Below are 22,068 nucleotides of genomic sequence, written 5' to 3' on the forward strand. Positions count from 1 at the left end.
AAATACTATTCTGCATTTTGAATTCTTCCAAGCATGCGATAAGCCCGGTCATAAGATAATTAACATCGCACCTTCACTATTTTGAAGTCGTTATAGTTACGATGTACGGCTGTGTCATTACAGTGTCAGTCTCCTCCATAGTAATGCATACAGCATGTAAGGAGTACGGAGAACTCTTCATGCATTACTAATTACTTTAGAAAACAGAAATCCAACAGTCTGATGACAACTTTATGGCGTTACCGGAGATCAATGAGCGGTTTAATGGACACTAGTATAGACAAACACAGGTTAGACTGCCCAGAATACAGAATGATGATAATTTGTATGGACATACAATTTCATTAATCTGTCAAAGGCGACGTTTCGACATAGATCCTAATGTCGTTGTCAAGCAAGTGATGACATTAGAATCTATGTCATGTCGAAATGGCACCTTTCACAGAATTGAGAAGTTATAAAATTATCATCATTCTTCATCACCTCAACTTCTAAAATGCCCATCAAAGAAGTTCCATTAATCCAAAGCTGAGGATGACAAATGTTGTGGTGTTTATAAGTTATAACCCGCTTCAACTGTCAGAGAGAGAGAAAGGTAACCCAGAAGGTCAAGGGCGTGACGCTGTCAAACCGACTGGGTGGTCAGAAGGTAGTAAAGACAATGTTTCAAACGGACTCACTGATACGGAGAGTATATACTTTTCACTTCGAATTTGAAACATACTTAAGTAATAACCCGAACTGCAGGATCGATGCTTTAAAAGGTGGACATCCAGAATGACGAGAGAGGGGCATATGTTAGACGGGGAGGTTCGAACCTGAACCAACTGCGTGTGACCACCAGCAGAAAAGGCTTCACTGACGAAGAGTTCTCGACGACATATTTCTGGCAGGGTCACTGTTCAGGGGCACCGGCCATGCAAAGGTCGACCAGCAAATGTGTGCGATGGCTGAAAATTTACGATAAAACGATTTCCTCAAAATCCTTTATCAACAATGACATGTAAAAAAAATAACAATTTTGTTTCCTGATTTACATCTTAAGCCGAGTTTTTGACTACGGTGGGATTTGTCCCATACATACCGAATTGGATGAACACTCTCTTTCCACATCAAATGAAGCCCATTAAGCCTAACACTAAGGCATTGTCTCCCCCTTGTTGCTGCAATCATATATAACATTTCTAACAACTTATGGATACCTTAAGGTTTAGACCAAATGTGACATGTTATAAACGATTGTTCACATAGATGGAAATGCATGTTATTTCTATTAAATCATCATCGCGATTCTCGTTATTTCGGTGAACTTTCTAAATATTGTTATTTATTTAATGACTTAAAAACATCTAACTGAAAACTAACAAAGGACCAGAATATTTTTAAGAAGACAAAATGTGACATGGCACAAACAATTGGTAACAAAGCATGACCTATACACAAGGCCATGATCTTCCACAATCACACAAACGTTTCAGAAAGTATTAGAAATATAGCGCAGCAGCCAATGTAAGAAAACTCAACAATGCCCGAAGAGACCCTAGAAGATCCGGAGTTAGAGTTGGTCTTCACCCTCTCATGATCGTCGTAAGAGGCGACTAACAGAGAAATGTCTGTAATAGTGTAAACTCACTCTCATTTATTTCCACCCTTTCATTTCGGTTTACACCTATTTCCTCACCTGTTACAAAGGAATATGACTGCTCATACCAGAAGCCGGCCCCCTTTCCTCATATCCCCCCTTCATACATATTAGATCATAATATATAATGTATATCGGCCAGACCCTGCATTTGACAAAGCATTATTGAATCCTATACTATATCACCATTATATTTCCCATCACTGAAATGGTAGACACAATGCACTCATTAACAACCTTAACAAGTAATAAGTCAGATTGTGCGCATCTGTTGAAATAGTCAATATTGCACGATGACATGTAATCATGAACAACAAATTTGTTGCCTTGTAGCACACATGTGAGACCAATATGCAGTCAGATCAATTGTCAAAATGAGAGAATCTGACCAAAACCGGAAAGTCAAATGTCACGTAGACGAATTCATTGTCACCAAAATGACCCTCCCAGGTGTGCGTATGAGATCGACATTATGCATCAAAGTCTGACACCGTTGCCTCATGCTCCCAATAAGTGTGGAGATGGTTGACAAGGGAAGATCGTTCCACATTTTCGCTAATTGCACCAGCGTACGGTCTCACAAACACACCTGGGATGAAGCGCACACCTGTCAGTGCACCCCTCTGTAAGACATGAAGTTCGGGGCAACAATCACGATTTAGGCCTCTCCACAGCGGTAATGTTACATACGGTACGATCCCGAAACAAACACCTCTCCCAGACTTAGCGACGGCGATCCGTGAAGTCTCGACAGTAACTGGAGTAGCAAATTGAATCGTTACCATGTAGTGTACATGTGGGTTTACGCTTTCTTTGTCTTATCAAACTACGTCATCAAATCAGATCTCATCTGACATCGAGGTAAGATGATTGTATTTTGTGTGTTTGTTGCTTAATGTCTCGCTCGTTGATGTCGGTGTCAACAACATGCAGTTGTAGGTCCACTGAGATCGGTACAGCGGTAATGTATACAACTTTATAATGGAAACTATAGTAACCGTGCGTTCACTTGTGTCCACAAGAACAATCTGACACATATGTTATCGCGTTCAGAGTAATGTCAGAGTAACCTCAGAATCTAGATCACCGATGAGAAAGAAACTCCCCCTATCCTCAAATTTATGGCACAAAACATTTGCAGTACAAAATTAGACGGAAGTGATATTATAATCGCAGTCTGGAATAAAATAATCGTAGAAATGGAGGGTATAAGACAAATAGTGGGCCAATCAAATGCTCTCAGCAAGAAATCTTTTAAATGTATTTGACCTTATTTGCTTTGCAGAATGTCCATATGCATTAAGACAATCTTTCCAAAAATGGTTCATTATTGTTTTTGCAAGGGTCCATGGGAGGACATCTCCATAAATAAATAGGTTATGATAATTATGGTGTTTAACAAAAAGAAAACGGTTTCCATTTACTGTTTTCATTTGTAAATACTTTTCTTATCCAAGACAATTTTAGAGATTTTACATAAGAATAAATATCAACCATACCTAGCCCTCCTTTCTCTTTTAATCCTGTCTCTTTTATTATCCCAAACAAAATTGGAAAACATTTTATTGAGGTCCATTAAGAAATCCCTAGGAGGATTGGACAATGTGAGGAAACGATCATTTACTTTTGATACATTGCAATTTTCCCTAATGGTGTTAATATTCTGTTAACCCATCTGTTAATTATCTTTTGGATTTCTAACAATTTACCTTTGAAATTCAAATTAACCATGTTCTCCAAAGAAGTAGAAAATTTAATTTGAAGAATTCCGAAAATATCTTGATTCCACGCTCATTTTATACCTGCCATATATCTAACATTGCTTCCGGTATTTCTTTTTGAAACAATCCAAACAACTTGTGATTTATCATCATTAATCTTTAAACCTGAAATATGTTGTTTTCTCCACCTGTAACAAGGATTCAAACCAATAAATAGCAATCGTGAGTGAGTGAGTTTAGTTTTACGCCATACTCAGCTATATTCCAGCTATATGGCGGCGGTCTGTAAATAATCGAGTATGGACCAGACAATCCAGTAATCAACAGCATGAGCATAGATCTGCGCAATGGGGAACCGATGACATGTGTCAACCAAGCCAGCGAGCCTGACCACCCGATCCCGTTAGTCGCCTCTTACTACAAGCATGGGTTACTGAAGGTTCATTCTAACCCGGACCTTCATGGGTCAAATAATAATCGTAGAAATAGTAATAAAGTCAGTGATAATAATCCCCCGCAACTGTGGTCCAGCTTGATATATAGACACTTGACGCACTTCCACGCCACTGCTCACGTAAGAACCTCTCCTGAATCTTAACAAAAACAAGGTAATGCGATTAGAGTACTCTCGTAAAACAATAATATTATGTCCATCTATTTAACAATCCATTACACTGCTATATACCAGAGTGTTCCAATGTCCACGCATGTGGAAGGTGAGTATAAATAGCTCTACTGAGAACCCTTGTTGTCTCGAATGTGGGCATGACGAATGTTATGTCTTTGAGCAAGATCGTAATGTCAGAACAAAATGACTTGTTAGTTCTATTAACTCGAAGCCCACCACCTCCTCTCAACCCAGCACACCCGAACAGAAAGCCACCAGCTGAAAACTATATTTTGTCTATCAGATGTCCTACAAGGTAGAGATAATTCTGAAAGACACTGTTTCCACCATTGGTGAAGCCCCACACTGGGATGACGTCACACAGACGTTGCTGTACGTGGACATGTACAACGGTGAAGTTCACAGATATGACCCCGTAACTGGAGAAGAGGACGTCCTTGGTCTAAGTAAGATACTATAGTTTCATACTTTCATTACATATGGACTAAAATAATTGCTTAGCTTTGCAATATGTAAACATATATAAGTTAATACATAAAATAATCGTGATAATAGGAATGACTTTCTTATTTCTCACAATCGATAATCTTTCTATTTTAGTGATATATTCGCATATACTGGTTAATATTCAACAGACGGTGTTTTGGGATTCGTTGTTCCACGTAGCAAGGGAGGGCTGGTCGTAGGGCTCGGTCAGGCGTTCGCTGCTGTGGACTGGGAGACGAAGACCGTCACAAAACTGGCGGAAACAGATCCTGGAACACAGAACCACAGACTGAACGACGGGAAGTGTGACCCAAGAGGAAGGGTGTGGGGAGGTGAGTAGATCCTGGAACACAAAACAACAGACTGAACGACGAGAAGTGTGACCACACAGGTAGGTGAGTAGATCCTGGAACACAAAACCACAGACTGAACGACGGGAACTGTGACCCAAGAGGAAGGGTGTGGGGAGGTGAGGAGATCCTGGAACACAAAACCACAGACTGAACCACGAGAAGTGTGACCACACAGGTAGGTGAGTAGATCCTGGAACACAGAACCACAGACTGAACGACGGGAACTGTGACCCAAGAGGAAAGGTGTGGGGAGGTGAGTAGATCCTGGAACACAGAACCACAGACTGAACGACGGGAAGTGTGACCCAAGAGGGAGAGTGTGGGGAGGTGAGTAGATCCTGGAACACAGAACCACAGACTGAACGACGGGAAGTGTGACCCAAGAGGAAGGGTGTGGGGAGGTGAGTAGATCCTGGAACAAAGAGCCACAGACTGAACTACGGGAACTGTGACCCAAGAGGAAAGGTGTGGGGAGGTGAGTAGATCCTGGAACACAGAACCACAGACTGAACAGAACTGTGAACCTGAACACAGAACCACAGACTGTGACCCAAGAGGAAAGGTGTGGGGAGGTGAGTAGATCCTGGAACACAGAACCACAGACTGAACGACGGGAAGTGAAGTGTGACCCAAGAGGAACGAGAGTGTGGGGAGGTGAGTAGATCCTGGAACACAGAACCACAGACTGAACGACGGGAAGGTGACCCAAGAGGAGAGGTGGGAGGTGACCTGGAACACAGAACCACAGACTGAACGACGGGAAGTGTGACCCAAGAGGAGAGTGTGGGGAGGTGAGTAGATCCTGGAACACAGATCCTGACTGAACACAGAACCACAGACTGAACGACGGGAAGTGTGGACCCAAGAGGAAAGGTGATCCAAGAGGAAAGGTGGGGAGGTGAGTAGATCCTGGAGGTGAACGTAGATCCTGGAAAGTGTGACCCAAGAGGAAAGGGTGTGGGGAGGTGAGTAGATCCTGGAAACAAAACCACAGACTGAACGACGAAAAATGTGATCCAAGAGGAAAGGTGTGGGGAGGTGAGTAGATCCTGGAACACAGAACCACAGACTGAACGACGGGAAGTGTGACCCAAGAGGAAAGGTGTGGGGAGGTGAGTAGATCTAATATACACAACCACGGTCTGAACGACGGGAAGTGTGACCACACAGGTAGGTGAGTAGATCCTGGAACACAAAACCACAGACTGAACGACGGGAAGTGTGACCCAAGAGGGAGAGTGTGGGGAGGTGAGTAGATCCTGGAACACAGAACCACAGACTGAACGACGAAAAATGTGATCCAAGAGGAAAGGTGTGGGGAGGTGAGTAGATCCTGGAACACAGAGCCACAGACTGAACGACGGGAAGTGTGATCCAAGAGTGAGAGTGTGGGGAGGTGAGTAGATCCTGGAACAAAGAGCCACAGACTGAACGACGGGAAGTGTGATCCAAAAGTGAGAGTGTGGGGAGGTGAGTAGATCCTGGAACAAAGAGCCACAGACTGAACGACGGGAAGTGTGATCCAAGAGTGAGAGTGTGGGGAGGTGAGTAGATCCTGGAACACAGAGCCACAGACTGAACGACGGGAAGTGTGATCCAAGAGTGAGAGTGTGGGGAGGTGAGTAGATCCTGGAACACAGAGCCACAGACTGAACGACGGGAAGTGTGACCCAAGTTGTGACAATCATAAAACGATGTTTTTAGTTTTGATTATTTATTTAAGTGCGCTGACATCTGAGCCAGTTGGTACGTTCTACCATTTGTTCTACCAATTCTTCTAAATGTATTGCTTTACATAATTATAGCTCACATATAAAGCTTATAGCTAATGTATTTTCACACGTCCACATTAACCTTGGGGACAGCAAGGTAGGGTTGTTGTTTCTTTCTCAGGTACGATGGAAGATGACTTCAAGTTGAACGAAGGGAGTCTGTACTGCCTGGATACTGACGGAAGTGTCAGCAGGAAGCAAGATAAAGTCACCATCTCCAACGGTCTGGCGTGGTCCCCGGACAACAAGACCATGTACTACATCGACACGTCACCTCGCCAAGTGTATGCCTATGACTTTGATATCGAGAGTGGCGGTATATGTGAGTATAACAATCTTAACGTAGGTAAAATAGCTTAGGATCACATGCGTCTCTCAGACAATCCGTATACCTTGATGTCATCCATGGGATGACTCCACTCCACGTTCATGTAACCGTCAAGTCAGTCATAATCCGCTATGCATTCTACAAGGTATAAATTCAAAGCTTTCATCATTGTTGATAGCAGACACAACGCTCGAACGCACACGCGCACACATATATCGCTACAGTACGGAACAAGGATGTAACCTTTGATGGAAGAAAATACTGAACATTTTATAGCTCCAGGGTACTAGCGTCATTTCATGTCAAATTTTATGATGTCGTTTATGTCGCAGACTATTTTAGTAGTTCCATTCACTTTTAAAGTGAAGTAGGGTATTCATTCATTGTATCGTATGTACACGTTGCAATTGTAACTATGTCCATTATAAGGTGTACCAGACTTAGGCATAGAATCTACAAGAAAAACAAATTTAGAGTTATCTCCCATCCATCGATTTGCATTCGCAAAACATCGGTAATTTCCGTACATCATACGTGACTCAATTATTCGAGATAAAGAATTACTAACACGAAGTACCAAATGAATACCCACAGTTTGGCATTCCCAAACATAGAAATTCTTACTCGTTTGTAAGCACGGTACATTAAAAATAATAGAAGAGCGCTCAGCCAATCAGAGGTATGTACAGTCAAACGAATTAATTTCCGAGCAAAATCTTTATTGCAGCCAATCGCCGCGTTGTGGGTAATTTCAACGACCTCCCCGAGCTGAGCAGCAAAGACGTACTGGGTCCTGACGGCATGACGATTGACACTGAGGGTAATCTGTGGGTGGCCTGTTTTGGTGGCGGATGTGTGGCTAAAATCGACCCAAACACAGGTGAACTTCAAGTCCAAATCTTTATTGACGCTATGTCTGTGTCACCTGGTTCTAGTCTTCCATGGTCGAGACAAATAGAGTTTTCGCAGACTAACGGGATTTGTATCAAGGGGCCTGTGCAGTAAATGCACGTGAAATAATTCGATATGGCTTGAACCACATCAATAGTACTATGAATACGGATAACAAATATGTACATCCAATAAGTTTGAAATGTTTTAACAACCCGTAAGATCTTTAATGAACGGCAGTTACATCGGCATCTCTGTTGTTATCTATATTTTGCAACCTTCAGGAAAGCTGCTACAGAAGGTGGACATACCCAACGCAACCAGAATCACCTCTGTGTGTTGGGGCGGCAAGAACCTGGACGAGTTGTACGTCACCAGTCTCAGGATGAAGCCAAACTCCAAGTTAACGGTGATAGACACGCTAGATGGCGCTGTGTTCAGAGTTACTGGACTTGGAGCACGTGGTCGACCAGCGGATGTCTATCGTGGTTAACTCAGACGACACTTCAAAGACTCGCTGTTCTAATAGCTACTGTCACACATTCTAATTGATCTGTTCAAACCGGAGATGTGGTTGTATTCAGTTATGCCTGGAGTGAAATAGTCAGTATGTTCAATACAGATATGTATTATATTATGCAGTTATGTAAACAGATGCCAAGAATATGGATAGGTGTTCATGTTGTCATGCACTCTGCATCATGTGTAAACGCAGATAAGCATGTTCAAGTTCAAAGGTCAATATGATATCAGTTTTATAGCAAATCCGGACACAGATTGCATTTTTCTTACTTACTTAGGTATATAATATAAATATATATACATGTATAAGATAAACAGTATCAAATAGCAAGTCGTAAATGTTTTTTACCTTAATAAGAAGAAGAGGAACGATTACAGTCAAGCAATTTAATGTCAGTGGTGATGTGTACTGACCAGTGAAGATGATTCACCTTTATAGTAATCGCCCTCCTATGTTTCGACTTTGCGTGTCACCTTACTGAATGAATATATATAATTGTACATTGTCGTACATTATGATTTGGGGAGAATCAGTGGGAGACTTTCATTGACTTTATGTATACGTTTCAGTGCAAGGTCACACGTTCAAGGTCACACGAAGAGACTCGATACTTTCATAATCAAATATATGTTTTGTACAATATACAGTTACAATCTGTAACGGACACAGCATGGTTGTTTTCCAGCGTATGGGCAGTGCCAGTGTATGTATTGCAATCAGGACCATTTCCAAACATTGAATCCAGACACAGCATCCGAATACTGCACTGAATATGGTAAACCTAACACCAGTGTAGCAGACAGAAATCTATATCTTAACCCGGAAACACTCAAACTAGGACAACTGTGTTAAAACATGATACTTGTTTTAGTGAACAATTTTTGAACCCGTTACAATCTACTAATGCTCGTACTTGTACTTCAGAGAGATCATTTGATGTTTTAATTGGCCAACAATAAGGATACTAATATATTGCAGACCATGTGGCAAGCACTGACACTTTCTTGAAGTTGAGCACTGACAAACAGTATCTTTGCCGCGACACCTGACATGGTATTGACATCTGAAGCCAATCTAAAGGCATCCCCAGTAGAGAGGACATCTTATGCCCATCTGAAGGTATCCCCAGCACAGAGGTGGACTGAAGCTGGCATGCAAGTGCTCGATGCATCCCGTCCATCATATGACAATCATCAACTGGATTTATGAGTTCTTTAACAAATGGTGATTATCATGGTGAATGTATTATTCGTGAAAGTAATGATTAATATTATTAGTATGTATTGTGTCGATGTATTATACTGACGAAGTTTTGTAATACATTATGAATAATCTGGCTGAATACATTGTAAAATTACTAATCATATGAGTAAGGTTGTCGTCGTATCCCAGTTGTGTAGATCGATGCTCATGCTGTTGATTACTGAATAGTCTGGTCCAAACTCGATTATTTACAGACCGCCGCCAAATAGCTGGAATATTGCTGAGTGTGGCATAAAACTAACATCTTAATCACCTACTCACTGATAACATTGTTGATAGCCTCGCAGATAGCCTCGTTGACTGGCTCGATGATAACCTCCCAGATAGCCTCGTTGACTGGCTCGATGATAACCTCCCAGATAGCCTCGTTGACTGGCTCGATGATAACCTCCCAGATAGCCTCGTTGACTGGCTCGATGATAACCTCCCAGATAGCCTTGGTGACAGCCTTGTCGTGATCAAGCACGAAATACCGCTGTAACCCAGGCCATTGTTTCATGTGGAATGACCAACATTCAAACACTGATGTGTGGAACTTCCGGTAGTCTTGCAGTTTCAGCTTGGTCCCCGCGTTCCTGATTTCCCAATTTTGGGGGTGAGCCTTACCTCAGATAACTCGAAATATTTAAGTAGGTCCCTTCATCATCGACACAGCGGTGTTTGACTGTAAACTTCGTCCACTAAATCAAAAGTATCATACCAAAAATGTTAGATAAGTAGGATTGGGAGTACTGGTTCTCTCATGTTCCATGTTTTAAAGCAAATACGTGGCATGTTCAATGAAAGCCAAAAGTTCCATTGTCAAAAGGAATCGCTTCTAAAAGAATGCGACGAGCCCACGATTCTGACTTTATCACGGGAACGTGCTTAAGATACGTTTTGAATATGAGTGAGAAAATGACTGAGTTAAGTTAACGCCGCCATATAGTACACCAGTTGTATGGAGAGTGTCAGCTTAAGGTAAAAAGACAGCAGGAAGTGATGCTAGTCGCAGACGGTCACCGCGTTGTTCAAAAACATGAACACTGGTGATGAAATACACAATGCCATTTTAAAAAGTGGTCAAATGTAACATATGTTTGGGATTCAACCCAAAAAAGTACTAGAATCTGTACTTTTACTGAGAAAGTGTAATCCCAAATAAGACATATGTTAACACTGGTGATGACAAACATGATTGGGGGAAACCGGCATTCGAGCATGGGTTTCTCCAGATAGACAAACAGAGTTGCGTCCCCTTGGACGACTGGCTCACACGTGAATTCGAAAACAACGTAACGTTTTTACCTATAGTTGGATTAAGACAACCGTGGAGGTGGGTGAATAGTTTGTCCTTCAATGGAACGGAGGACTATTTTTATGGATATAGAACTTGTTTATTCTGTATAGGCGACGTTTCGACATTGATTCTAATGTCGTTGTCAAGCAAGTGATGTACTTAGTCTGTTGATGGTTGTGACTGCCACGTCTCCATGAAGACGAGGTATGACTTCTTTGATTGGCATTCTAGAAGTTGGGTAGATGACATTAGAATCTATGTCGAAACGTCGCCTATACAGAATTAAGAAGTTCTATACATAAAAATAGTCCTCATCCTTCATCTACACAACTTCTAGAATGCCAATCAAAGAATTCAACGAGAAAGAACAAATCATTTATAATGTATATGACTGACTGACTGACTGAGTTTGGTTGAACGCCGCTTTTAGCAATATTCCAGCTTCATCACGGCGGGAAACACCAGAAATGGGCTTCACACATTGTACCCATGTGGGGATTCGAACCTGGGTCTTTGGCGTGACGTGCCAACGCTTTAACCACTAGGCTACCCCGCCGCCCCTATAATGTATATGCAATGGCTACATGTTATGCTATTATTGATAGCACTTAATCTGAGAAACATGTTAGTCGATAACATTTCCATGAAAGACAATGATAAAATCACTGTCATATATTCTCATGACCTTCCTGTACACTCGGACAAGAGTGGACGATCAGCTCTGTGTCATGACCATGATAGCAAAGTGTCTTACTTTTCAACACTACACGTCCACGCACGTAAATAGGCTCTCAGCTCGACTTCGCTCCACTCTAACACCAACCCACCCAACAACGAAGCGAAACACAACAAAACACAACACACAACACCACATTACTACACATAACACCACACCACACCACACCACACCACACCACACCATTTCGGATGAACCCCACACTTGTTAACAAATAGGCACGCACGATAACGTCACGTCATAATCAGCTTCCAGAGCACAAGAACCCGCCATCGCTATGTAGGTTAAACATAAACCATAGACAATACTCAATTTATATATATGACGTGTGTGTAGATCTATGGTCTATGTTAAACCTACATAGCGATAACGGGTTCATGTGTTCCAGAGGCAAGAAATTCCAAAATCTAACACTGAAACCTTAGGAAGATAGGTCAAATATTGTCAAAAACGTTTTGAAGTTTGTTCAGTTTTGACACAGTTCATGCTGTTGGTCAGTGGATTGTCTGTTCCAGGCCCCATTACCTACAGACCGCCGCCATCGAGCTGGTACATTGCTGAGTGTTTTCGTAAAACTCACTCACTCACTCACTCGCTCACGCATTCACTTTGATGCAGTGATCAGGAGATGGCTCAGTACCGGAAGCCATCGTGGAGTGCCAGGAAAGAGGAGAGTCTTGTTACATAGCCTGGGAGCAAGGCTCCGTCATTATTTCCCTTATTCCCACCTTGTGGCTAGAGGTAAACCGACCCTACCCTACATAATAACGAAACGAGCGAAGGTCAACATTACAGGCCTATGTTGACTTTCCCAGCTAACACGCGTTATTCGGTCACTGTACGTCTGGGGGAACAAACTATGTGCAAAGAGTCCTTTCGGAGATTAGCGCGCTATATAAATGCTATCCATCAATGTTATTATTACTATACCTAGCTCTCCTTAGATCTTGACAATGGTCTTGACCTCAGGAAAGATTTAGGGACGAGCAGTTGGTTACCTTTTAATCCAAATACTACACTTGACCTTAGCCTCTTAACCTATATTCAATCACAGATTTTGTTATCGTGTGTGGCGTCATCGCCACCGAGGTATTTCACACGTGACATGAGGATGAAATGCGGTGGTTATTGAGCTGTATTCACACAGAAGGACGAGCCAGCACCGCCAGCAGTTCGAGCCCGCTACAACCACTGGGTCACAGCGTCATAACCGCAGTATCTACTCAAGGTAACAACGCTCATGGCTTCTTGTGTTTGTCGCAGAATTTGCAGTTTCCCGTATTCCGGGACTTACCGCAGAGTGTCTTTTGTGGTAGTGAGTGAGTGAGTGAGTGAGTGAGTGAGTGAGTGAGTTTTATGCCGCTTTCAGCAATATTCCAGCAATATCACGGCGGGGGACACCAGAAATGGGCTTCACACATTGTACCCATGTGGGGAATCGAACCCGGGTCTTCGGCGTGAAGAGCGAACGCTTTAACCACTAGGCTACCCTACCGCTCCTGTTTTGCTCCACAGTGCATTACAATTAGACGTGTGCTACTTTGGTTAAATACAGGAGCTCGGATTGGTGCTGACAAACCAGAGAATAAATCAGACCTCCAACCACTATATACCATAAGGTCCTGGCCTGTCAAAGGGACGCAACTCTGCACAGCAAATGAGGCGTTTTTTGCGTTTTTTCCACCGCCCCTACCCAACCCTGGTGTTAGTATGGTTGGTTTGTGGAACATTTGTTTGTTATCCGGCCGAATGTTGTTCAAATCGGCTCGCCGGGCCCCAACTCGATGTCGGCAGATGCTGCACGAAGGACCTCTCATACAGAACTGGGATTGGAAAGCCTGTTATGACTATAATTTCAAACATAAACATTTTCAGTGTAGTGTGAGATGTCCGTGGCTTAACATGGACTTGTTAGTGCACCACGCCATGAAACAGAACCCGGAGAAGCATTCAAATAATTTCCTCAATGCGGCCTTCCTTTAGAATACAGCACCACAAACTTTAAAAATACATCATAATACCCTTTTACGTAATGTAATGTGATTTTGTTCGAAAGCACGTTCTCGAAACAATGCCCTATGACGCCTGCATGGCAACACGGTTGTCTGGCTCAGCGGGTGCATAAAAGCTCCGTTCACTGGTGTTTCATCTCTACGAGCTATGTCATTGCATAAGCCCAACGATGTTGAGAGTTTCCAGTAGTTGGATACCAGCGGATGCGCAATGTTTTGCAAGCACCAGTTTGAAATATTTTTCTTTTTTCACTAATACACTCATATTTACTTGTATTACGGGGTGCTGAGGTGTTATGTTTTGTGTATTATTGTATTTTGCATTTTTTAAATTTACATATATATTTTTGTCATCCAGTAATTTGCACCATTAAATATTATAGAAAGTTTTTTATTAGTATTTTATTTTTCGAAGCGGTAATAATGCATTACACTTGACACGTCAGTCATGTTTGTGCCGGTTCGGTCAATGCATTCTATTTATTTGGATTAATTCAAGGGGTTAGGGTTAGGGCTAGGGTTAGGGTTTAGGGTTAGGTACATGTCCGGTGTAATACGTGAGTACCATTTGTTGTTTTTCCTTTTGCATTTTAATACTGCGTGTTCGGTCAATGCATTCTATTTATTAGGATAATTTCAAGGGATTAGGGTTAGGGTTAGGGCTGAGGGTTTAGGGTTTAGGGTTAGGGTTAGGGTTAGGGACCTAATCCAATATAATAGGTACATGTCCGGTGTAATACGTAAATACCATTTGTTGTTTTTCCTTTTGCATTTTAATACTTTTTTTCACACAAAAACGGGAAACCAAAAACGTCAAAAGTACACTATGAAATGGTTTAATGTAGAAATTTTGGGCTAATGGAAATTGGCCTGGAATTTGCACTGAAGCCACTTTCACACGCAACATTTGTTCAGTAATGATTCGAAGGCTAACTCACCCTCGTGCCGTCACTACACATGCTCATGTCTCCCTCGTTCCTTAGTGCGATCCACATTATCCTTACAGTGTTCCCTACATCACTTTTCTGTCACAAAATCACCGATTTATATAAAAGCGCGTCATTCATGCATGCACCGTGAAATCTACGTGTGACGCCTGACGTCAACAACCCTTTTCAGTTTGAGGCATATCGGCTCATTCCACGCCACACGTTATCTTGTAGATTACGGAATGGGACGAGTGTGCCAAATGGCATCGGGTCCATTCGGCAGGTGTCCGTAGATTAAAATCACGAGACACCAAGTCTACCCGTAACCTTCGTAATTGTCCGTGACCTATTCGACTCTTTCCGTTCATTTCCGTGACGTCACAGGAATGACTCGATAAATTTGCACATTGTGCAACAGTGTGGACGTAGCTCAGTCGGTTAGCTGTCAAGCTAACAAACCGAAGATCGCGGGTTAGCGTCCGACGGGTTCTCACAAACTGGTTGCTTGTCTTAATGACACGTGACCTACGACAGAGATCGTCCTCACGAGAAGTTGTGGTGCTGTATTCTAAAGGTGCTCAATGCTTGCTTGCGGATCCGACCATTGATATGATATGATTCCAAAGTATGCTATTAATAGATGTACTGGCTAACCAGTCAGAAAAGGGAGTCCATCAAAATCTATTTATAAGTGACGACGTAACGTACATTGTGTCAGCGGACCTGTTAAAAGACCAAGGAGGTTTGGTGCAACTTTCTTTACAACTATGTGTGTTTGTTTGTTTACCCCTGCATTAAGCATTACGCACTCTATTAGGCGGCGTGCTGTAAATCGAGGAGTTTAGACACATCAGTGACTGGCAGGAACAGCGATGGCAAACAAATAAACCAGATCGACCCATTCTTTGCCACAGGTATATATTTACAGGTGAGCTCTTACATACAAACCTCCCTGCCACATTTAAATTTCAGGTCTTTTTCAGAGTTTCAAGATGTCCTACAAGGTAGAAACAGTATTGAAGGAGCCTGTGTCAACCATCGGCGAAGGTCCCCATTGGGACGACGCCACACAGACGTTGCTGTTCGTCGACATCATGAAGGGAGACGTTCACAGATACGACCCAGTCACTGGCAAAGATGACGTCATCACTCTAGGTGAACTGACCGTTATCCCTCTAGCTATTTACAGATATAAATCTTTCATTTTTTGTTTCAAGCAAATGTACATTTGCAATATCGGTAGCAGTTCATCTTCAGATAAATCCCACGTTGACTTGCCTTTACATGTGTTTGCTACGGGTACCACCAGTGAGGCAAGATACCTTTCCGTGACACCTATTATCATCACATTTTGACAAAGGGCTCTGCTTTTGGCAGATTTGTTATGAGTATAGAAAGAGTATTTAGAAAATAGCACTGTAAGCAATGTGAGACGATCTTCAGACATCTAGGCCCATGTTTTGGTATGTCCATAATCTTCACTTTGTAAATAATGATAGTTTATATATCAGTTTCAGTTATAAAATTATTCACAATCTTGATTGCCATTGTGCATTTATGGAACATTAACTTCCCATATTTCTCGCCTTTCTGGCAAATGGTCTTTATACAGTATCAACACGACCACTTTCGATGTGATGCTGTCTGACACACCTACCAATTTCACCATATAACCTCACACTAAGGGCAATAACCTTTCACCTTTCATTATCTTAAAATTCCCCCGAAAGGCAAAGAAGTGGCATGTTTTTAAATCACAGGTTGTTGGGCCTCTCATGGTCATGCTTAAAGTGGAACACTGTTGGTCATATGTCTGTCTTCACTGGAATAAACTTCATCCCCTGGAAGTACTCATATTACTAGTATGTCATTTTTACATGGATCGTATTCTTCAGACGATGTTGTGGGATTCGTTGTTCCTCGCAGCAAGGGCGGGCTGGTCATAGCTCTCGGTCTGGCGTTCGCATCATTGGACTGGGAGACGAAGACGGTTACAAAACTGGCGGAAACAGATCCTGGAACACAGAACCACAGACTGAACGACGGGAAGTGTGATCCAAGAGGAAGGGTGTGGGGAGGTGAGTAGATCTAATATACACAACCACGGTCTGAACGACGGGAAGTGTGACCAAACAGGTAGGTGAGTAGATCTTAGAGCACATGTCCGTGAAACACTAAACATAGGCTCCACATCTCTTGTTGCGTTGACACTGGTCATACCTCTCAATGCATAATTGTAATTGGATTTTCTGGATTTCATACTGTTATCATTTTCATTTGCCTAATACAGGAAGTAGAGTTCTTCAACTCCTCCCCCCCCCCTATTTCATTAAGGGTAAGGCCACAAAAACACGTAAATGCTGTATATTTTATATGAATTGTGTGTTTCCTAGGTACCATGGACAAAGAGTTTGCCCCCAGGGAAGGTGGTCTGTACTGCCTTGACACAGATGGCACTCTGAGCAAACAGGACGAGAACTTCACCATCTCAAACGGCATGGCGTGGTCCCCGGACAACAAGACCATGTACTTCAACGACACGACGCCTCGGGAAATCTACGCTTACGACTACGACATCGACACAGGCAAAATATGTAAGTATTTTAACATGGACACAGGCCAAATGTGATAGCACATGGAACATAGTATGATATATAGCACATGGAACATAGTATGATATATAGCACATGGAGGTGAGGTGAAATTGGGTTTAACGTCGTGCTTGAGAATATTTCGCTCATATGACGACGTGCATGCGTGTGTATCTGTATGTGCGGCTGCTTGTACTAGCCCAGCCTTAAGCTGGTTTTATAGTGCTAGCACACTGAGATACCATGCCGCAGTGAAGCATGAATACCCCACTCAGACACATTATACTGACTCCGAGCCGACCAGTCCTTGTTGTACCCATTAATGCCGAGCGCCAGGCAGGGACCAACAAGTACCATATTTTAACGTCTTTTGGTATGACGCGGTCGGGGATCGAACCCGCAACCTTCCGCTCTCTGGGCGGACGCTCTAACCACTACACCACGGAGTCTATAGCACATGGAACATAGTATGATATATAGCGCATGGAACATAGACTGATATATAGCACATGGAACATAGTATGATATATAGCGCATGGAACATCGTATGATATATAGCACATGGAACATCGTATGATATATGGAACATCGTATAATAAATAGCACATTGAACATAGTATGATATTTAGCACATGGAACATAGTATGATATATCGTATAATGATATGGCACAGTCTGCATATGGATTAGCCACGTACACCACAGTCTATAGTGCATGGATTAGTCACGTACACCACAGTCTATAGTGCATGGATTAGTCACGTATATCACAGTCTATAGCACATGGATTAGTCACGTACATCACAGTCTATAGCACATGGATTAGTCACGTACATCACAGTCTATAGCACATGAATTAGTCACGTACATCACAGTCTATAGCACATGGATTAGTCACATACATCAGTCTATAGCACATGGATTAGCCACGTACATCACAGTCTATAGCACATGAATTATTAGTCACACAGTCATAGCACATGGATTATACACATATCACAGTCTATTAGTCACGTACATCACAGTCTATAGCACATGGATTAGTCACGTACATCACAGTCTATAGCACATGGATTAGTCACATACATCAGTCTATAGCACATGGATTAGCCACGTACATCACAGTCTATAGCACATGAATTAATCACGTACATCACAGTCTATAGCACATGGATTAGTCACGTATATCACAGTCTATAGCACATAGATTAGCCACATACATCACAGTCTATAGCACATGGATTAGTCACGTATATCACAGTCTATAGCACATAGATTAGCCACATACATCACAGTCTATAGCACATGGATTAGTCACGTACATCACAGTCTATAGCACATGGATTAGTCACGTATATCACAGTCTATAGCACATAGATAGTACACATATATCACAGTCTATAGCACATGGATTAGCCACGTACATCACAGTCTATAGCACATGGATTAGTCACATATCACAGTCTATAGCACATGGATTAGTCACGTATATCACAGTCTATAGCACATGGATTAGCCACATACATCACAGTCTATAGCACATGGATTAGTCACGTACATCACAGTCTATAGCACATGGATTAGTCACGTATATCACAGTCTATAGCACATGGATTAGTCACGTACATCACAGTCTATAGCACATGGATTAGTCACGTACATCACAGTCTATAGCACATGGATTAGTCACGTACATCACAGTCTATAGCACATGGATTAGTCACATACATCACAGTCTATAGCACATGGATTAGTCACGTACATCACAGTCTATAGCACATGGATTAGTCCACGTACATCACAGTCTATAGCACATGGATTAGTCACGTACATCACAGTCTATAGCACATGGATTAGTCACGTACATCAGTCTATAGCACATGGATTAAATCACGTACATCACAGTCTATAGCATATTTGGATTATGACGACGTACATCACAGTCTATAGCACATGGATTAGTCACGTACATAGTGCAGCCCACTGAGATACCATGCCGCAGATTAGCACGAATATCACAGTCTATAGCACATTATACTGATTAGCCACCTTGTTGTACCCATTAATGCACAGTCTATAGCACATGGATTAGTCATTAACATCACAGTCTATAGCGGGGATCGGGGATCGATCGAACGCTCTAACCACTACACCACGGAGTCTATAGCACATGGATTAGCACGTACATCACATATCTATAGCACATGGATTAGTCATATACATCACAGTATATAGCACATGGAACATAGAATGATATAGAGCGCATGGAACATATTATGATATATAGCACATGGAACATAGTATGATATATAGCTCATGGAACATAGTATGATATATCGAATAATGATATGGCACAGTCTGCATATGGATTAACCACGTACACCACAGTATATAGTGCATGGATTAGTCACGTATATCAGTCTATAGTACATGGATTAGTCACGTACATCACAGTCTATAGCACATGGATTAGTCACGTATATCACAGTCTATAGCACATGGATTAGTCACGTACATCAGTCTATAGCACATGGATTAGCCACATACATCACAGTCTATAGCACATTGAATAGTCACGTACATCAGTCTATAGCAGATGGATTAGCCACAAACATCACAGTCTATAGCACATGGATTAGCCACGTACACCACGGTCTATAGTGCATGGGTTAGTCACGTACACCACAGTCTATAGTGCATGGATTAGTCACGTACATCAGTCTATAGCACATAGATTAGTCACGAACACCATAGCCTATAGCACGTGGATTAGTCACGTACATCACATGGATTAGTGACGTACATCACAGTCTATAGCAGATGGATTAGTCACGTACATCAAAGTAGCATCATGAGATACTTTCCTCACAATCTAAATGTACATCTTTAACAGTCACAATAATACAGATATATGTACATATTCCACGTTGCAGCAAATCGCCGAGTACTGGTCAACTACAGAGACATCCCTGAGCTGAGCGGGGAAGAAGTATTTGGTCCTGATGGCATGACGATTGACACTGAAGGCAACCTGTGGGTGGCCTGTTTTAATGCCGGGTGTGTGGCGAAAATTGATTCAAAAACAGGTGGGTAACAAATAATCCAGCTTCCTGTCGGACACAAACAGCTCTGTAGGGTGTGCATGTGTGTCGTGTAAGAAACGTGTACTATGAGTGGTTCGGAGCAGCGGCAGGGTGTGAATCGTGACTGAGTATGGTTTTACGCCGCTTTTAGCGTTACTCCAGCCATATCACGTCGGGGGACACCAGAAATAATCTTCACCTATTAATTAAACATGGGCGTTCAGCTAACTCAATGCCGTCGTTAATGGTTTATACACTGCTGATGCCCATAGTCGCCGAGAGATAGTTACTATATAAGTAACGTATAATGGTTCATATCCCGTAGTTCCAGCCAAGACTCCATCACACGTGTATCTTCATTTAGCTCTACATCCATACCTTGGACACAAAGAAACATACGATCCAAGGCCTAGATTTTCGAAGCTCTCTTAGCGTTAAGATAGTCGTAAGTTAATGTTAATGTATGGCACTTACGACTATCTTAGCGATAAGAGAGCTTCGAAAAACTAGGCCCTGGTCTCGAATCTCGGTTTTCCCAAATATATCTTTTCGTTTATGATGTCCATACTCGATTAAATGAGTTTCACCCAACGGGTGAACGTGAGACGTGCATAGCTCTGGGCTCTGACACTCTGGTACATCCGGAATACTGGTCAAAGCAGCAGCGACCCCAACTCACTCACTCACCAATATAAAGCCATCTACTTTCGTTTCAGGAAAGTTATTACAGAAAGTGGACATACCCAACGCAACCAGAATCACCTCTGTGTGTTGGGGCGGCAAGAACCACGATGAACTGTATGTCACCAGTTTGAAGATGCAGCCAAATACTAGTTTCACTGTAAGAGACACGCTTGATGGTGCTTTGTTTCGAGTTACCGGCCTTGGGGCACGCGGCGCGCCAGCAGATATCTATCAAGGTTGAACCTGAAAGATAGAGACAGATAGAGACTGTGCTTTACCGACTGGGATTCGTCTTGTTTGCGCCTAGTGTGGTGTAGAGTGGCTTTGCTGACTGTGTTTCAAATATTTCTTTTTTTGTATACATCAACTTATAGCCTTTCCCCCATGATGTCGTACTTCATATTGTGACCAAGGATCTATTCAGAAACAGAAACAGAAGTTTATTGTATTTTGAGGCCAGGAGGCCCCTTGAGGCCTTTAAGATGTTAAATACATTTTTCGGAGCGCTTTTATCTTATGATAGTACCATATGAACTATGGTACACAATGCCATTGATTCTGTGATTATGATAATATTTTTTAAAAGAAATAGCACCTTGAGGACCTTAGTGAGATCTACAGAAATAATACCCCACCACGTACCCCGAGGTTACACACATCACAAGTATGCACCACTGTCAATTTGAGGCGATTTCAGAGAAGCTAGGAGGCGACCCGAAATATGCTGATGATTGCTTTCGCTTCAATTCCACACTTTTTGTGTAACAATTGTACATGCTTTTTACATTATTTTCTCATGTTAGATAAATGCCAAAGAATAAATCTGTATATAACTCAACATGATATATTATACATGATGTTCATCCTCGTCGTTATCTATTCCACTTCTGGCAAAGAGAGGGATTACGGCAATGATAGAATCAAAACGTCATTGTAGGCCTAGTGCCAAGAGGCGCCGCAGTTTGTTGTGTAATGGCTCGCTAGTAGGGGTTCGAATCCTACATCATAACCGCAGAAATTGACTCAACATAATGCACATAATAAAAGGGATAAGCGGACGTCAGATGATGTGTTGTCAGTTCACACGTACGTATGGTGCGGTATTGTGAAAATATTTACATCAGAAGAATAAACAAGGCAAACCTTGT

General features: G+C 42.2%; 2 protein-coding genes across 7 annotated transcripts; both read left to right on the forward strand.

Annotated features, from left to right (window-relative positions):
- The first annotated feature begins 2,375 nt into the window (after nucleotides 1-2,375).
- On the forward strand, nucleotides 2,376-9,678 carry LOC124272793 (regucalcin-like). 3 transcript variants are annotated; one of them, XM_046708003.1, is made up of 6 exons: nucleotides 2,376-2,503; nucleotides 4,275-4,437; nucleotides 4,627-4,809; nucleotides 6,724-6,924; nucleotides 7,658-7,810; nucleotides 8,106-9,678. In XM_046708003.1, exons 2-6 carry the CDS (start codon nucleotides 4,275-4,277, stop codon nucleotides 8,312-8,314), a joined length of 909 nt encoding a protein of 302 aa, XP_046563959.1. In that variant the 5' UTR covers nucleotides 2,376-2,503; the 3' UTR covers nucleotides 8,315-9,678. The 3 variants fall into 3 exon arrangements, with proteins under 3 accessions (XP_046563959.1, XP_046563958.1, XP_046563960.1); XM_046708002.1 differs by lacking the exon at nucleotides 2,376-2,503 and adding an exon at nucleotides 2,546-2,603; XM_046708004.1 differs by lacking the exon at nucleotides 2,376-2,503 and adding an exon at nucleotides 2,568-2,595.
- A 3,036-nt stretch (nucleotides 9,679-12,714) lies between these two features.
- On the forward strand, nucleotides 12,715-21,758 carry LOC124272794 (regucalcin-like). Of its 4 annotated transcripts, none has more exons than XM_046708005.1 (6): nucleotides 12,715-12,850; nucleotides 15,536-15,718; nucleotides 16,459-16,641; nucleotides 16,957-17,157; nucleotides 20,087-20,239; nucleotides 20,953-21,758. In XM_046708005.1, exons 1-6 carry the CDS (start codon nucleotides 12,739-12,741, stop codon nucleotides 21,159-21,161), a joined length of 1,041 nt encoding a protein of 346 aa, XP_046563961.1. In that variant the 5' UTR covers nucleotides 12,715-12,738; the 3' UTR covers nucleotides 21,162-21,758. The 4 variants fall into 4 exon arrangements, with proteins under 4 accessions (XP_046563961.1, XP_046563963.1, XP_046563962.1 ...); XM_046708007.1 differs by having other exon boundaries at nucleotides 15,547-15,718; XM_046708006.1 differs by lacking the exon at nucleotides 12,715-12,850 and adding an exon at nucleotides 15,062-15,137.
- The last annotated feature ends 310 nt before the right edge of the window (nucleotides 21,759-22,068 follow it).

The sequence above is a fragment of the Haliotis rubra genome, unplaced genomic scaffold (assembly GCF_003918875.1).
Source record: "Haliotis rubra isolate DU_JTF1 unplaced genomic scaffold, ASM391887v1 Scf173, whole genome shotgun sequence".
In the NCBI taxonomy this organism is placed as follows: Eukaryota; Metazoa; Mollusca; class Gastropoda; order Lepetellida; family Haliotidae; genus Haliotis; species Haliotis rubra.

Bases quoted from the DNA above. Each gene is read 5' to 3' on its own strand.
- LOC124272793 (XM_046708002.1), top strand. From the start codon at position 2,553: ATGTCGGTGTCAACAACATGCAGTTGTAGGTCCACTGAGATCGGTACA. The intron at 4,810-6,723 runs GTGAGTAGATCC...TTTCTTTCTCAG, and splicing joins AAGAGGAAGGGTGTGGGGAG to GTACGATGGAAGATGACTTC. The intron at 7,811-8,105 runs GTGAACTTCAAG...TGCAACCTTCAG, and splicing joins TAAAATCGACCCAAACACAG to GAAAGCTGCTACAGAAGGTG.
- LOC124272794 (XM_046708005.1), top strand. From the start codon at position 12,739: ATGCGGTGGTTATTGAGCTGTATTCACACAGAAGGACGAGCCAGCACC. The intron at 15,719-16,458 runs GTGAACTGACCG...CGTATTCTTCAG, and splicing joins AGATGACGTCATCACTCTAG to ACGATGTTGTGGGATTCGTT. The intron at 17,158-20,086 runs GTAAGTATTTTA...TCCACGTTGCAG, and splicing joins CATCGACACAGGCAAAATAT to CAAATCGCCGAGTACTGGTC.